Below are 18,342 nucleotides of genomic sequence, written 5' to 3'. Positions count from 1 at the left end.
AAATCTGAATCTTATACCCAGTATTACATGCTGGGCAATTAATAAATCATTTATGAATAAATCTGGACAAAAACCATAATCTCTTGTGTCACACAGATTAATCCCTATTTTAGATTTAATGTTTTTGTGCCTTGCTCTGAGTGGATTATTGTAATCTTCCTTTTTGCAGATTTAAAAAATGACTAACCAATAACTATTCTTTCTTTTTCCAGATTCCATTATTCAGACTCAAGAGAGTCTTTGTCAGGTATCTGAATCTGGCACATTGTCTAAATCGGGATCAACAGAGTTATATTCTCCTAGCTTTCCTGGTGAGAAAAAGGACATAATGTTTGCAACTATGCGTATTTGTTTCTGTTGATCTTTTCCTAGTCTTGACTCTGCTTTTGTTTTTGAGAGATAATATACAGTATGTCTCAGAAGTGAGTACACCCCTCACATTTTGTAAATATTTAAGTATCTTTTCATGTGACAACACTGAAGAAATGACACTTGGCTACAGTGTAAAGTAGTGAGTCTACAGCTTGTATAGGCTTGTGTAAATGTGCTGTCCCCTCAAAATTCTGCAACACTCAACCATTAATGTCTAAATTGCTGGCAACAAAATGAGTACACCCCTAAGTGATAATGTCCAAATGGGGCCCAAGTAGCCATTTTCCCTCCCTGGTGTCATGTGACTCGTTAGTGGTACAAGGTATCAGGTGTGAAGGGGGAGCAGGTTATCGCTCTCACTCCCTCATACTGGTCCCTGGAAGTTCCACATGGCACCTCATGGCAGTGAACTCTCTGAGGATCTGAAAAAACGAATTGTTGCTCTACATAAAGATGGCCTAGAATATAAGAAGATTGCCAAAACCCTGAAACTGAGCTGCAGCACAGTGACTAAGTTCATACAGTGGTTTAACAGGACAGGTTCCACTCAGAACAGGACTCACCATGGTCAACCAAAGAAGTTGAGTGCCTGTATCCAGAGGCTGGCTTTGGGAAATAGACGTATGAGTGCTGCCAGTATTGCTACAGAGGTTGAAGGGGTGGGGGCTCAGCCTGTCAGCGCTCAGACCATACACCGCACGCTGAATCAAATTGGTCTGCAGGGCTGTCGTCCCGGAAGGAAGCCTCTTCTAAAGATGATGCACAAGAAAGCCCACAAATGGTTTGCTGCAGACAAGCAGACTAAGGACATGGTTTTCTGGAACCATGTCGTGTGGTCCAATGAGACTAAGATAAACGTATTTGGTTCAGATGGTGTCAAGCGTGTGTGGCGGCAACCAGGTGAGGAGTACAAAGACAAGTGTGTCTTGCCTACAGTCAAGGATGGTGGTGGGAATGTCATGTTCTGGGGCTGCATGAGTGCTGCTGGCACTGGGGAGCTACAGTTCATTGAGGGAACCATGAATGCCAACATGTACTGTAACATACTGAAGCAGAGCATGATCCCCTCCTTTTGGAGACTGGGCTGCAGGGCAGTATTCCAACATGATAACGACCCCAAACATACCTCCAAAACGACCACTACCTTGCTAAAGAAGCAGAGGGTAAAGGTGATGGACTGGCCAAGCATGTCTCCAGATCTAAACCCTATTGAGCTCTGTGGGGCATCCTGAAACGGAAGGTGGAGGTGCGCAAGGTCTCTAACATCCACCAGCTACGTGATGTTGTCATGGAGGAGTGGAAGAGGACTCCAGTGGCAACCTGTGAAGCTCTGGTGAACTCTATGCCCAAGAGGGTTAAGGCAGTGCTGGAAAATAATGGTGGCCACACAAAATATTGACACTTCGGGCCCCATTTGGACATTATCACTTAGGGGCGTGCTCACTTTTGTTGCCAGCAGTTTAGATATTAATGGCTGTGTGTTGTGTAATTTTGAGGGGACAGCACATTTACATAAGCTTATACAAGCTGTAGACTCACTACTTTACATTGTAGCCAAGTGTCATTTCTTCATTGTTGTCACATGAAAAGATATACTTAAATATTTACAAAATGTGAGGGGGTGTACTCCTGTGACATACTGTAGATCTTTTCATGCTGATTTCTGTAAGAAGGCTGAGGTATATGAAAGAGCCTCAGACTCCCACTCTCCGTCCTTTCTTTGACAAAATGCCAAATAGGTTTGCCAACTGCTGGAAATCTGAGCAGGGACAAGGAGAGGGGGGAACAGTAGGGAGGTACTCATGAGCCTGAGTTTTGTTCAGGTAACATCTAGCCATAACTTAGCACTTTCAACCATACCTGTGAAAACTAGAAAAAGTCTGAAGCTGTTGCAAAATGAACACTTTGGGGACCTCAGTGAATACATATCCATGTTGCTTTACCAGTATGCATGTGCTTCCTGAAACACCAAAAACTGAGCTGTTAGGAGTGCCCTGTCTTCTTAATTCTAATGATGTTTTTCCCCCTATAGAAAGTGGTAGTACATGAACATGAGAGTACATCAAGTGAACTGCATTGTTTTATTCACAATCAAGTCTGCTAGCTATGAATTTGCTTATATGGAAAGAAGAACCCTCCTGACACTTTGTTTTTTGCCTGCTTTCTCAGCCCATATTGTGAACACTTAGTGATTTTGAAGGTGCTGTTGGATTATTTGGTCCAGCATCTGACTGGGAAGTCTGAATCTTAATGCCAAATGAATATTAAAGGGTTGGAAGGACGCAAAAAATCCTACTACACGCTTATTAAAACTTATATTGTACCCAGATATTTCTGAAGAAGCACTTGGTTTGTGACTATAGGGATATGTATTGGATGTTGCAGGACATTCTGAGAAAGCTTTTATACCATATCCTTTTTGTGATTTGGAAAGAAAATCCCAAATTTCTTCAGTATGATTTGTGTGGTTTGTGGCTTTTTGTTGTTTGATGTATTATTAAATTTTTGTGTGGACTGATATCATGTATATATAAGCCTCCATTTCTCCCATGTCTGCAGTGCTGGAATATGTGACTGGAGACGTGAGAAATGGAGGCAGCATGAGATAAAACTATTCAAGTCCACTGCTAGCTTTTTTGACAATCATTGCTGTGCAAGGTGTCGTCTTATATTATTGCTGTATGGTAGTAGTAATTCAGTTCCCCATTGGTTTTGGTTTTAAGATGTAATGCACTCATCCAGTCCAGGAGAAAGAAGTCTACCACAAACTGTTTCTGTTCAGGAGTTTGTGCCACCTGAGAAGCCTCCACTGAAACACCAGTGGATCCCAGATGAAACTGAAGGAACGTGCATGGTCTGCAAAACTGAACGTTTTACTATGGTAAGGAAGCACCACAAGGACTATGTTGGGACACTGGTTAGGTTTCTTAATAATTAGTTACCTAGAGGCCTTGGAACAACGTTCATGTTGCCACTGCTCCCCAAAAGAACTTGATATTTAAGTTTCTGATGTGTGATAAATGGTACTAGCTAAAATATTAGTCCTGTCATATTCAATCTTCCTCTCATGTCTCAGTTTAATAGGAGACATCACTGCAGACGTTGCGGAAGGCTTGTATGTAGTTCCTGTTCTACCAAGAGAATGGTTGTAGAAGCTTGTAGGGAAAACCTGGCTCGTGTCTGTGACCAGTGCTACAATTACTACAACAAGGAGTGTTCAACAGTGTTATTCCAAGATATAATAACGTATGTGAATACTATTCTCTCTTTCTGTTTTCTGGAGTAGTGATCCTGAATATCAAGCTATGGCCATTTTAGTCAACACCATACTTTGTTGAATGGTTTGGGTTTTTTGTTTTTTTCTAGGGAATTAATCCTAGTGGTTCTTTGTGACAGGGGATCTCTAATTTGCAGCTTCCTTTTTTCCCTTGACTCTCAAAGACCTACAGCCAATTCTGATATAGTTTGCTGTCACTTCCAATTATTCTGTGGCAATACCTTTTGTAAAAGTTGACCATTTGGATTGACTGGCTATGTCATTTCTTGGCCATCATGTGAAAAACTTGATATTCAAATACAGGGTTTGAAAGTAGAAGAAGGGTATTTTGCGAACATAAAATTATGTGTGTTTTACCTCTCTGCTCAATTAAATACAGAGTCTAGCAGAGGGAGCCTCTTCAGTTAGATGAGCAGAATTTTAAGATTCAACCCAGTAAATTAAGTGGAAGAGGAGAGAAAGTTTTCAGATACTTGTGTATTGGATCTGTGGTTTGCTCAAATGTTTGCTTGTTTATTTATTGCATTTATGTCCTGCCCTCCCCTAGCAGGCTCAGGACAGCTAACAATTGACAAAACATAATATTAAGAACAAGATACAATAAAATCATTAAAACAATTTGACAGTTCAAAGCAATTAAAAATATATATAGTATAATTTCCAATACAGGCACTAGGATCCAAATGGCAGGTTTTAGTTCTTGTTGAGTGTGCTTTAGTTCTTGTTTTTCCCCATGACACATTCTCTTTTGATCTAATACAATATGATTGGTGTTCATTATTTCAGAGGCTTTACTCTATAATTGCTGTACTGCTTATGTAGGAGCAGATTGGAGAATACAGTTACACAAATGAAAACATTCAAAAGTGTGGCATGCTATGAGAGCAAACAGACAGAAGTTCTTGTGACAGTCATTTGTAGAAGGTCAAGATCACAATAATAGCTCTCTTCTGTTAGGCACATACATATAGGGGGTAAAATAGGTTTTTATTAGTGAATCATAAAAATCTTTTTTTTTTGATATAATAGTTTTTTATTTTCTTTGTATCAATATCGATAATACACCCACTTCCTCAACTTACAGTCACATAATATATACACGTTGTTAACATAAGTAAAGTTGATTAAGCTTCCTTGAGGAGGAAGTCAACGGCTTCTATCTTAACAAAAAATATTTAACTTTGAGTCATTACAAAACATTACAAATACATAACTTTTTATCTGCTCTCTAAAATTGAAAACAAATTATAGGTACAACAAATCATTTTTAGATAATTTTTAAATAATCATTATTTTTAAATTTTTTCAGTTTTTTCAGTTTTGCCAGTGATAGAAATACTTTCTTTTTTCTGATACCATTCATAAAACTTGCCCCAGTTTCTGACAGCGTCATCTTTAGACTCTCCTTTTAGCATATTTGAAAGTACATCCATCTCGGCGGCATCCAAGACTTTTTCGATAACTTCACTCAGGTTCGGACCCCTCTCCTGACGCCAATATTTAGCATACACTATCCTTGCCGCAGTTATAATATAAATCACCATATGTTCATCTTCTTGTGGAACTGTATTCTTAATAAATGATAATAACATCACTTCTGGTTCAAAAACAAAATCTCTAGTTAAAATTTCCTTTATCATACAGTGTATCTTTTTCCAGAAAGTTTTAGCCACTTTGCAGTTCCACCACATATGATAAAATGAACCAATATCTACTTTGCACTTCCAACATACAGGTGACATTGCATTATTAAATTTAGCTATCTGTACCGGGGTGAGGTACCATCTGTGAAATAGTTTAAAAAAATTTTCCCTATAATTAATTGGCTTTATCACTTTATAGTTCTTTTTCCAAAAATTGGACCATTGTTCTAGACTAATATTACGTTGTAAATTTTGCGCCCATTTCACCATAGAGTTTTTAACCACTTCGTCTTCTAATTTGATTTGCAGAATATAATTATAAACTTTCTTAATTATTTTCTCCTCTTCTCTTAATAACAGTTTGTCAAAATCAAAATTTGCTTTTGTAAATCCTTTCGCCTTGTCTGAATTATATTTAGTTATTACTTGATTTCTGGTCCACCAATCCATGCTTATCCCCCTGGAATCTAGGTCTTCTTTTTCTCTTAAATTATCTTTATCATCCAAAATATCCTGATACCTAATTATCTTTTTGAAGTTATACAGTTGAGGCAGAATTGACGCCTCTTCAGGGGATATCCATCTTGGTGTCTTAGCATAGATCAGTCTTCTAATTTTTAACCAAACTTCATAAATGGTTTTGCGAATCAAATGATTTTTAAAATATTTCTGCCCTTTTTGCACATACCATAGGTTAGCATGCCATCCCGCTTGTAAATCTGAGCCTTCTAAGGCTAGTATGCGCGTATTCTCCAACCGAATCCATTCTTTTAGCCAGAGTGTGACGCACGCAACATAGTATGTTTCCCAATCTGGGAGTCCCAATCCGCCCATATCTTTTTTGTCTTTTAAAATTTTCCATTTTATCCTAGGTCGGTTACCTTGCCAAATAAAGGCTCTTACTAATTGGTCTATTTTAGTAAAGAAGGGTTTCCTTATCCCAAAACTAATCATCTGAAACAGAAACATGACTTTAGGAAGAACCATCATCTTAATTAGCGCTATCCTTCCCATAAAAGATAATTTCATGTTCGCCCATTTTTTTAAAGAAAAATCAATTTCCTTTAACAGCGGTACATAATTGTTATCGTATAAATTGCTACACTTATTGGAGAAAGTTATCCCCAAATATTTTATTTTTGTTTCATTACTGAATCCGGTTAATCTTTCAAGCTCTCTCACCTCTTGAGGAGAGATATTTTTGTTAAGCATCTTAGATTTTTGTTTATTTATTCTTAGACCCGCGACTTGACCATAGTCTTCTAATTCTTTTAAAATCTCAACCACGGACTCTCTGTTATTTTGTGATATCAATACCAAGTCATCGGCATATGCTAAGATCTTATACGACTCTTTCTTAATTTCCAGTCCTTTAATTTTGCTGTTAGCCCTGATTAAGTTATTTAAGATTTCCAATAGTAAAATAAAGAGCAGCGGAGAGAGTGGGCATCCTTGTCTTGTACCTTTATGTATCTTTACCTCTTCTGTTAAGTCTCCATTAATGATAAATCTAGCAACTTGTTCTGTATACAAGGCTTGTATGCTCTTAATAAAAATCTCACCAAAACTCATCTCCCCTAATGCTCTGATCATAAAATCCCAATTAACATTATCGAAAGCCTTCTCGGCATCGATAAACAAAAGAATCATTTGTTTTTCTCTATGTAAGTCGTAATATTCTAATATATTAGATATAATCCTGATGTTTGTTCGCATATATCTTTTCGGGAGGAATCCGGCCTGATCAGAATGAATTATATTTGCCAGAATTTTTTTAAGTCTGTTCGCTAAAATAGACGTATAAATCTTGTAGTCTATGTTTAATAGAGAGATCGGGCGGTAGTTCTTAATATCCTCTAGATCTTTTGATGTTTTGGGAATGAGTGATACATTTGCCCTTTTCCAAGACTCCGGAATTAGCTGGGTTTCCCAAATCTCCTCAATCAGATTTTTGTATTGGATTATAATATCTTCTTTAAAACATATGTAATATTCGGCTGGCAGCCCGTCCGGTCCCGCTGCCTTGTTCTTTTTTAATCTAGCCCATACTTCTTCAATTTCACCAATTGTAATTGGACTAGCTAAGCTAGTCCTTTGTTCTTCCGTTAATTTCTGTATTATTTTTTTCTCTTTGAAATAAGCTTCTATCTTGTCGGAATTTACCTCCTCTTTACTATATAATTGAGAATAGAAATCCCATATTATTTTTTTCTTATCTTCTGCTGCTGCTTTCTGACTACCATCTTTATCTTTCAAGACCCTTATTATTTTCTTTTCTTTTTCTTTTCTTATCTTGTATGACAGCCATTTACCTGGCTTATTTGCATTTTCAAAAAATTGAGATCTGGTATATTGAATCTTCTTTTTCATCTCATCCAAGAATGTTAAATGTATCTTATGTTGCACTAACTTCATTTCAGCTTTAATTTGTTGAACCGAAGGTTTCTCTTTTAGGCAACTCTCTTTCTGCCTAAGCAATTCAGTTAAGTTTGTTAAAGTTTTATTCTCTTCTCGTTTTTTAAAAGTGTTAAAGCTTATTGCTAACCCTCTCATATACGCTTTACTAGTCTCCCACAGTAATCTGTGGGAAGTCTCTCTCTGCGAATTAATCTGAAAAAAAACCTTCATCTCCTCCTTAATAAATTTCACAAACTGTTTGTCATCTAAAAGCTTTATATTAAACCTCCATCCTGATCTTTTCTTAACATCTTTTATAGATATCATAATCGGATTATGGTCCGCTATTGTGCATGGTAGTATTTCTGCATCTTCCAGTATCTTAATTATTCCAGCTGTCACCCAGATCATATCGATACGCGACCAGGAATTATGTCTGCCTGAAAAAAATGTAAAATCACTTTTGTTTGGATACATGACTCGCCAGGGGTCTACCAGGGTAAACTCATCTACCATCCTGAAAAAATTATCTGGTAGTGTATTACTACCTAGTTTTTTCCTACCTTTTTTATGATTTATAGAATTTCTATCTTGCATGGGACAAGTGACCGCATTAAAGTCTCCTAATAGACAAATCTCATCATAGTTGTATGCACTGATCTTTGTATATAAATCTCTATAAAATTGGGTCTGTTTAACATTAGGTGCGTAAATATTAACTAACAAAAATTTTACTTTTTCCATAATTATCTCTATACCTTGCATCCTTGCATCCTCTGTTTGAAAAATCAATTTGGCTTGCAGTCGCTCATTAACATAGGTCACCAAACCCCTTTTTTTTTTCTCCAATTCTGAGGTCACAAACATATTACCTAGCTTCTTATTAAAAAGATATGCCTCATCCCGTTTTCTTAAGTGAGTCTCCTGCAAGCATATAATATCCAAATTTAATTTCTTTAATTGCTGAAAAACACGTTTCCTTTTTTGAGGCGAGTTCAGACCATTTACATTCTGAGACAAAATCTTTAAACTATTCATCATTTAGGAATCTAAACAATATCTTAATCTTCCTTAAAAATTCTTCTTTTTCTTTTGAGCTCTTGTCTCTCTCTGTCCTCGCTCTTGCGCTTGATCAGTTTCAGTTTCAGTCTTTTCTTCTTGTGAACGATAATCTGGAACCTCAACTGGGTCTGATTGCCTTCCTGGACTCCAATTTCCTTTAGAGATCCTTCTATCCGTTTTCTTCTCCCACGTTCTAGCCTGATTAAGTATAAAATCCTCTACCTTCTCTAAGGAGTCAATCTTGTATCTTACACCACCATATGTAAACAACACCCCTTCCGGGATCATCCATCTGTAAATTATCCCTCGGTCTTGCAGCATACCCACTAAATTAGTATAGTTTCTTCTCTTATGCCTTATTATCCACGGGATCTCTCTCATAGCTCTAATTTTTGTACCTTTAATCGTGAGAGATTGATCTCTTAACTCACGCCACACACGTTCTTTCATACACCTACGAACAAACTTTATGTGAACCTCTCTTGGTAAATCATTCTTTTTCGCGTATTGGGTACCAACTCTATGTATAAAATCAATCTCTTTTATTATATCCTCCTTCTCTATTTTTATGACTTCAGTCAATGCCTCAGCTACTATATCCAAAAGATTCTCCAATTTCTCCTCTGGGATATTTAGTAACCTAATAATATAGTCCGCTTGGACCATCTCTAACTTAGCTAGCTTAATCTCATGTTCTTCCTGTTTTATCTCTAGTTCTTCTATTCTGTCCTCTGTTTTACTAAACTTCTCTTCTATTGACTTTGTAATATTTTTTATCTCATTAATGTCTTCCTTAGTATCTCTATAATTCGCCTCTAAAATCTCAAATTTTTTTGTTAGAGCTTCTGTCTGCTTGCTTAGTTCTATTTGAACTTGTTTCAAGGCCTCTAAGAAAGTCTGTTGGGTCTCTTTAATCTGTTGGATCTCTTTAAGAGAGTCTTGAGCTATGGAATCTGCCACCGTTTTGGGTTGACCCGGGGAACCTTTAAACTTAGCCTGTTGCGACATTTTATCTCAGCCAACCTCTGTTCTCCCACTAATAACCAGTAACTAACTAACAGTGGTGTACAGCTTAGAAAATTACCAATTAACAGATATCTTAAAGGTAATCAATAATTAGCACACAAGCAAAGTGATTCAAACAAAAGTCCACCTTTCTTCTTTTCTCCACCACTTCCAATTACACAGTCTTGGTCTCCTTTGACCTCCTTAAATCAGCTCTTAAATAAAGTCCAGCCAAAGTTTCCTACAGCCGCTGATTAGCAGGGCGTCACCCTCCACTTTTTCTTCTCCGTGATTTATCTTGTCAGCCTTGTTAGTCCCGACCGCCAGGCACGATAGTAAATCACCATCAACACTGTCACTAGAGCGCTTATCCGTCCGTGAAGAGAAGAATATACAAAGTTTTGTTAAGCCTCTTTGTTCTATCCGTCCTACCGCTCCTGGGAGTGGTCGGTCCTGCGTTCTCACCTCCAAAGGGAACAGAAACAAACGTATCCGCCTTCCTTTTTTTTTTCCCTTTCCAAGTCTGAGGAACCGCAAATAAACAGCAACTTCTCCACAATCCTGGTTTGAAAGTATACAGCTGAGCCTTCAGCATTTCATTGTGCAGCAAATCGCCTTGCCGCGGCTTCTCCTCCTCTTTCCGGAGGTCGGAGCTAAGTCGCCATTAGGCGCGCTTGGCTTCAAGACAGGGAGGAGAGAAACGTCTTCGAGACAAAACTCCTCCAGACGCTTCCCCTAGCCCCCTCAGTGTACTGGCCCCCCCAACAGGGGTCTGTACGGACAGAACGTCCCTCTGCGAAGCCAAGTTCGGCTCGTCTCTTCGGAGCTCCTCCGAGACGCGACCGCCTCGCTCTGCCAAACCCGGAAGCAATCAGTGAATCATAAAAATCTTGACTGTATTGAAAGGTTTTTTGCAATATTAGGATGGTTATAAATGTTCGTCATTTCTCAATTTACAGTATGAACAATGAAGATCAGAATCAAGGAGAAGGTAAAGAAAACAACATTGTGTTAGCTTGTAATGCAAAGCTGAGTTAATGGATTACTGGCTCTGGCTCTTAGTCTGTGCTTTTAGGATGTTTTTGACCTTCTCTTATCAGAATCAGTGTCCACTTGCTTCCAAACCATGGTACCTTTATAGAGACCAGAATCCATCCAATCCACCCAGATTCTTGTATCCTTCCCAGAGGTCATCTTCCTTCTACCCATCCTCTTCCAGGAGAAGGAATGAGTTCAAGTTGAAGCCCGACTAACCACAACCTGTTCCAAGAGACTCCCAGGGTCATCTGAAAAAGCCATCTTTCTGACTAGTTCAGGGTCCTGAACCAGACCGTAACTTTTGGGACAAATTGTGACCCCTCTTGCCCTGTTGGGCTGAGATTACTGAGGGATTTGGGGAGGAAAGGGAAGGCTTGTGAGGGGTTGGCTTTGCAAAAGCCATTTAAAGTGAACTCGTGCAGCTTCAGCTGAGCCCTAATAAAAGCCAAATAATACCTGCTTTTGTTCAGGCTCTTCTAGATAGGTAGCCAAATCAGATTAGAAAATCTGTTTGAGTTGAATATATACTCCAAAAATACCAACAACTCACTAGCCAATACCTTCAGCAGGGTCCACACCTCCAATCATGATTGGGCCCTTATACAGGGGTATATCCAGCCTGTTTTCAACCTTTGGGGAAGCCCCAGGGTAGGTCTGTTCATAGCACAATGGAACGGCAAGGCACCATATTTTAATTTAATTTGCGATTTATACCCCGCCCTATCCTGCAAAGCGGGCTCAGGGTGGCATACAAAATTAAAACATTGCAGTAACAATAAATAAAACATCAAATTAAACACAAGTTTCTGTTCTCTGGTGGGTAACAGCTCCTTATCCTTGGGGGATTCTTTCAAGTTCATATGTACAGGCACCATCTTAACTATTTCCCCCTTTCTCAACTCCTCACAAAATTGTTCAAGGATCAAACAGAGGTTATCCTCATAGCACCCCCCCTTCAAAGTCCAAGGGGGTGTACAATCATCTACCTGTTGCCCTCTTCTTACTCAAAATGAGCCAGTTGCTTCATCACAACATTCCCCGCCTCTGCCTCACAGCTTGGAGACTGTTGAGAAGATGATCTTACCCCAAACACATTAAGTAGGTTTTGCTCAATTCACATATGGCTTCCACCACAAGGTCTTATAAACGGAGGCATTTTCAGATATGGGCACATTCTGAAGGCCATTTTCATATCTCCTGCCCTATTTTAATGGTGCTGTAGTACTTGCTCACCCTTAAGACCCAAGGTTTAGCATACTCGTTGGTCAAAGGGCACTTAGCTGCCATATCAGCCTTCTACTCCCTTGTCAGAGACCAAACTGTCTTCTCACATCATCTGTCTAAACAGTTTTTGAAGGGATAGTTGAATATGTATCCTCTATATCCTGCTTTGGTACCGCAATGGTCCCTTTCACACAGGGGTGTAGCCAGGATTTTTTAGGTCAGGGGGCATTTTAAAAATTTGGGGGGCACTCCAATCTAAGCCCTCCAATCTAAAAAAAAAAAATCCTGGCTATGCCCTTGAGAAGTGAAGACCAGTGTTCCCTCTAAGCTGAGTTAGTGTGAGCTGGCTCACAGATTTGTAGCCTCCAGCTCACACATTTTTGTCTTAGCTCAGGAAGGATGACCCCAGAGCACACTAATTTATGCAGTAGCTCACAACTTTAATGCCAGTAGCTCACAAAGTAGAATTTTTGCTCACAAGACTCTGCAGCTTAGAGGGAACATTGGTGAAGATCTGCCACTTCTCGCTCTTTCATCCTGCTTGGCCGAGCAGGAGGGGAGAGAGAGGAAGGTGTGGCAAGCCACGTCTTCCTTCTTCTTGCAGCCAGCCAGCTGTGACAAGTGTGGAGACCGCTGCCACCTCTCACTCTCCTGTCCTGTTCAACTGAGTAGGAGGGGAGAGAGGCAGGGCCAGCAGAGTTGGGGGGCCAGCCTTGAGAAGGTCAGGGGTGAGGCCCCCCATAGCTATGGGCCTTGTTTCACAATTAATGTTGGAACCTTTTGAACCACTGGCTACCTACCCTTTAAGCCTTCTTTCTATCAAGGTTTATTTTTTGGTGTCTGTAACCTCAGTCCAGCAAGTCAGAGAGCTAGCTGCATTGTACATCAACCCACCATTTTTGAAGCTTTTTGCTGAACAAGTAGTCCTTAAACCCAGTTGGGAATTTTTGCCCAAGGTAGTTTCTACATTCCATATGTTACAGGGCATTGTGTTACCTGTTTTCTTTCCTACACCATCATCAGATCCTGAAGGAGCACTTCACACACTAGATATTAGGAGAGCTCTACTTCTTTACCTTAAAAAAATCAAACTATTCTGGAAGCGTGTTAGTCTGCTTATTTCATATACAGAATGTAACAAGGGCAGACCAGTGACATATCAAACACTGGCCAGGTGTTTTGTTTCAGGAATTCAGACATGTTACAGACAGGCAGGGTTACCATCCTCTATGTGTTTGAGCCCACTCTACCAAACACAGGCATTTTCAGCCATTATGCTGCAAGGTGTCCTGCTGCTGGAGATCTGCCAATCAGCTACTTGGTTGTCTTTGGAGATGTTCACAAAACGCTATGCTCTGGACCAGCAGGCAAGATGTGAAGTGGAGGTTGGCAAGGCTATACTACATTCTCTGTTCAAGTGACTTATTCAGTTGAGAACCTCTCCCTATCTCCTAAGTAGCTTGAAAACATCCCAATTGGAGGATTCCACAGAAGACAAAAGATGAAAACAGGATTGCTTTTACCTGTAACTGTTGTTCACCAAGTGTTTTCCATGCAGGTACAAATCCCCCCCTTGCCTGCCCTGTTGTGGGTTCACAGAGAATATTTTTTCTTCTCATACTCATGGCAGCTCAGGTGGAACTGTGGGAGGGAGTGGCCCCATCCTTGGACCATGTGACCATCCTTTGGGCAGGAAAAGGATGTCTCACAATGGTGAGAAGGACGAATGCCCTCTAGAGGACACTTTAGCTTGGGAATATTCTTTTCCTTGGCAGGCCTGCTTAGAAACAGTCCCAATGTGTGCCTGCACAGAAAACACTCAATGAATGGGGTTGGACTAGATGACCCTAGAGGTCCTTTCCAACTCTGATTCTATGGTTACAGAGCAATCCCATTATTCAATAACGAAGTTTTTCTGTACGGCAGCACAGCTATGAAGAATTCTGGCCAGGGTAACTTAGCATTTCTAGTCCCGTCCCCCTCCCCACACACACACTTGCCAATAGAAACGTTTAAATGGCTATGTGAGGCTTTCATAAAAGATCTGATTGCAACAATTCAAACATTTTAATGCCTCATCTCTGCTTCTAGAAGTATTTGTTTCCTTATATCTTCTGCAAAAAGTCCTAAAAGTTTTTATGAAACATTCTTTTCATAAATTGTTACACTTTCTGTCATGGAACAGAGACCTCTGAACACTCAGATTACTCTGCAGTGATGCAAGTACCAAAGATAACAGAGCTAGAATGGCTTCTTTCTTTGAGCGAAGAAGAGAATGAAATTGTACGTAGTGAGTTTTATTATGAACAGGTAAGTAAATATTCTCAGCATGTGTAATGCATTATTTTACAGAAAGGTAGGACAAGGAGGTGAAAAGGACATAGGAAAGAAGAATGGAAGCACTAGGAAGAAAGAGAAAACAGGACAGGAGTTAACCAGTGGAGGATTCTGGGGTGAGAGGGAGAGATGCTTTCTAGAGTACAGTCCTAAACATGCTACTTCAGGAATAAGGCCACTGAGTTCAATGGAACTCTCAAGTTTAGTGTACTTAGGACTGCAGCTCAAGAACTACTTAAAGTACTAGTTTTAGCCCTATCAGATTCATTTTATCACAAACAGAGCAACATGCTCAAAAGTGAACTTTTTGACACCTGTCCTTTTACTCTATGGTCTGCTGTGACCTCTCAAATCATGTCCATGAGGGTTAATAGACCTGTTAAGTGCATCATGGGAAATAAAACAGAGGTTTGCTGTTGGAGTTAAATGGTTGGAAAAAACCCCTCTTTTTGCACTGGCTAATTTGCCATATTTTAAACTTATTTTATTTCATTTATGCCTCCAACTTTCTCTCTAGTGCAGCAGACCCAAACATAGGGTCCATGGGATCCAAGCTTCCCAGAATTTAAAGGAGGGAAATTAAATCTCCATTTGTATTTCCTGGAATGTTTAGTAAATAGTATATTTTTATCTGTTTGTGCTTGTTTCTAACTGAGGTAGGGTTACCCTCTCCTAGCCTTTGATTAGCTTACCTGCTGTTATCTATCTCTCTTTTTCTCTTCTGATATTCAGGCTCCCAGTGCTTCGTTGTGCATTGCCATTTTCAATCTGCACTCAGATGTCATAGCTTGTGGTCACCAGCTGATTGAGCATTGTTGTAAACTGTCCCGAGGTCTAACAAACCCTGAAGTGGATGCTGGGCTCCTCACGGATATCATGAAGCAGCTGCTGTTCAGTGCCAAAATGATGTTTGTAAAAGCTGGAAGGAGCCAAGCTTTAGCTCTTTGCGATAGGTAAAATTGGCATTGATTTAAGAACATAAGAACATAAGAGAAGCCATGTTAGATCAGGCCAATGGCCCATCCAGTCCAACATTCTGTGTCACACAGCGGCCAAATATATATATATATATATATATACACACACACACACACACTGTGGCTAATAGCCACTGATGGACCTCTGCTCCATATTTTTATCTAACCCCTTCTTGAAGGTGGCTATGCTTGTGGACGCCACCACCTCCTGTGGCAGTGAATTCCACATGTTAATCACCCTTTGGGTGAAAAAGTACTTCCTTTTATCCGTTTTAACCTGTCTGCTCAGCAATTTCATCGAATGCCCACGAGTTCTTGTATTGTGAGAAAGGGAGAAAAGTACTTCTTTCTCTACTTTCTCCATCCCATGCATTATCTTGTAAACTTCTATCATGTCACCCCTCAGTCGACGTTTCTCCAAGCTAAAGAGCCCTAAGCGTTTCAACCTTTCTTCATAGGGAAGGTGTTCCAGCCCTTTAATCATTTTAGTTGCCCTTTTCTGAACTTTCTCCAATGCTATAATATCCTTTTTGAGGTGCGGCGACCAGAACTGCACACAGTACTCCAAATGAGACAGCACCATCGATTTATACAGGGGCATTATGATACTGGCTGATTTTTCAATTCCCTTCCTAATAATTCCCAGCATGGCGTTGGCCTTTTTTATTGCAAACGCACACTGTCTTGACATTTTCAGTGAGTTATCTACCACAACCCCAAGATCTCTCTCTTGGTCTGTCTCTGCCAGTTCACACCCCATCAACTTGTATTTGTAGCTGGGATTTTTGGCCCCAATGTGCATTACTTTGCACTTGGCCACATTGAACCGCATCTGCCACGTTGACGCCCACTCACCCAGCCTCAACAGATCCCTTTGGAGTTCCTCACAATCCTCTCTGGTTCTCACCACCCTGAACAATTTAGTGTCATCCGCAAATTTGGCCACTTCACTGCTCACTCCCAACTCTAAATCATTTACGAACAAGTTAAAGAGGATGGGACCCAGTACCGAGCCCTGCGGCACCCCACTGCTTACCGTCCTCCACTGCGAAGACTGCCCATTTGTTTGCTTGCTTTGTTTTTAAAAACTGATAAGAATATAGATTTCTTTCTCTGAAGATAAACTCTAGTTTATAGCTTTTCAAATGCTATTATCCCACAAAACTAACCGTGAATGTATCTATAGAAGTAGAATGTTAGGGCTGGATCCAAAGTACTTGGGGCGCAGAGCTCTACTTTTGGAATGGAACTTTGTTCCTTCTGCTGGTGAAAAGCAAGGCTCCTGGACTTGTCCAGGGAGCATTTTGCGGCATGGGGCAGGGAGTGGGGCATGGGGAGCTGGAGGTGCCTCTCCTCTTTTCCTCATTGTCCAACATGCTGGCCCTTCTGGGCTGGCTTGTGCAGTAATGGCTCCAGTTCCAATCATGGACAGTGCTGGGAGCTTGGGGTGGGACTGCTCAGGTGGACCAGAAGGAGAAGCGTCCCTCTTTGGTTTGCCTGAGTCCCACCATGGGTCATGCACTCAGTTGTCTTTACTTCCCGGCCCTTCCTTAATTTGTGGGACTTGAGGGGTGTTTTTGTTGGTTGGATGGCTTGTATCAGGGGTGGCCAAACTTGCTTAATGTAAGAGCCACATAAAGTAAATGTCAGAAGTTTGAGAGCCACAAGACAAGAACAACAGATGTTTGAGAGGAAGGAAAATAGATGGGGGAGGTGGAGGTGGAAAGAAAGCAACTTTAACTTTAAATGCCTTCTCCAATCTGGCCAATGGGGCAGTGGGGGCTTTGAGAGTCACACAATATGTGTGAAAGAGCCACATGTGGTTCCTGAGCCACAGTTTGGCCACCCCTGGCTTGTATGTTTCCATCATAACTTTGTGGTAAATGGTTTGGGCAGGAGGCCAGATACATGGGGTGAGGAGGCAGTGCCTGTGTGCTCATGTCCCCCCACTTTCAGGACCCTCTTAAGGGCTATTGGGGGTGGAGTTATTTGGGGGCATGCCCAGCTCGGGCTGTTGTCCATCTTCACTCCTAGAAGACAGGGGAACCATACAGTGGTTTGCAACCATGTGGAATCCCAAGGTCTGCCATCTCATGTGGTTTCTCCCAGCAGGTGGTCTGGGAGTGTTGCCTTTGCATGACAGGTGAATCCCCTGCATGGATCTATCATGCCTTACCAATGCTGCTCCAGTAGCTGTTGTTAATAAAGTTATGACTTTAATTAACTCCAGCATCATGTTGGTATTCCATTATTTTCCTCTTGCTGCCTCCCAGCTTTCCTTTTGCCCCTGCATCTGCAAATGAGCTTTGGCTTCAGTTCTGTAGTAGAAAACATATGCATGCTTGCAAATAAATCCTTTTGAATAGTAGGACTATGAATACATAGCCTTGGTCATCACAAATTTTGAAGTTTCAGATATTTGACTTAGTTTTGTACAATAAATGCTGCTTTATGGACAGCTGGTTCTACTAGAGCAAATTCTGGATACCTGTGTCTTCTCTGCTGGAGGGTGAGGAATGTTGTATCAGGGACTGAACAACATTTACATAGGAGCTATGCTGAATTTGCACAGTAACATTTTCATCTACCTTGTTTGAATGCCCTCAACAGTTACATCAGCAAAGTGGATGTGTTGACTATTTTGGTGACTGCTGCATATCGTCACATACCATCTCTGGATCAGATTCTGCAGCCTGCAGCAGTTACAAGGCTACGGAATCAACTTTTGGAAGCAGAATACTATCAACTCGCTGTAGAGGTAAATTCATATGGAGAGCTGTGACTATGGAAAACTGGTTCACACCTGTGGGTAACTTCAAATATTATTATTTTGGATATTCTCACTTTGTAGACCAGGAGTGGCCAAACTTGCTTAACATAAAAGCCACATAGAATAAATGTCAGATGTTTGGGAGCCACAAGATAGGAAGGAGGGAAGAAAGAAGATGGGGAGGGGGAAAGAAAGCAACTTTAAATGCATTCTCCAAGCTATCTGCTGGCTTGCCTTTAA

General features: G+C 40.5%; 1 protein-coding gene across 1 annotated transcript in view; it reads left to right on the top strand.

Moving 5' to 3' along the window:
- LOC132590603 (zinc finger FYVE domain-containing protein 26-like) overlaps window positions 1-18,342 on the top strand; it is an 87,953-nt gene that overhangs the window by 50,168 nt on the left and 19,443 nt on the right. Inside the window, exons 26-32 of the mRNA XM_060263558.1 lie at window positions 213-311; window positions 3,096-3,253; window positions 3,449-3,618; window positions 10,716-10,747; window positions 14,204-14,328; window positions 15,088-15,308; window positions 17,943-18,090. Coding sequence (XP_060119541.1) covers window positions 213-311; window positions 3,096-3,253; window positions 3,449-3,618; window positions 10,716-10,747; window positions 14,204-14,328; window positions 15,088-15,308; window positions 17,943-18,090 — 953 coding nt within the window. The remainder of the gene's footprint in view (window positions 1-212; window positions 312-3,095; window positions 3,254-3,448; window positions 3,619-10,715; window positions 10,748-14,203; window positions 14,329-15,087; window positions 15,309-17,942; window positions 18,091-18,342) is intronic.

The sequence above is a fragment of the Heteronotia binoei genome, unplaced genomic scaffold (assembly GCF_032191835.1).
Source record: "Heteronotia binoei isolate CCM8104 ecotype False Entrance Well unplaced genomic scaffold, APGP_CSIRO_Hbin_v1 ptg000334l, whole genome shotgun sequence".
NCBI lineage: Eukaryota > Metazoa > Chordata > Lepidosauria > Squamata > Gekkonidae > Heteronotia > Heteronotia binoei.
This window is presented reverse-complemented; position numbering and strand designations above follow the sequence as displayed.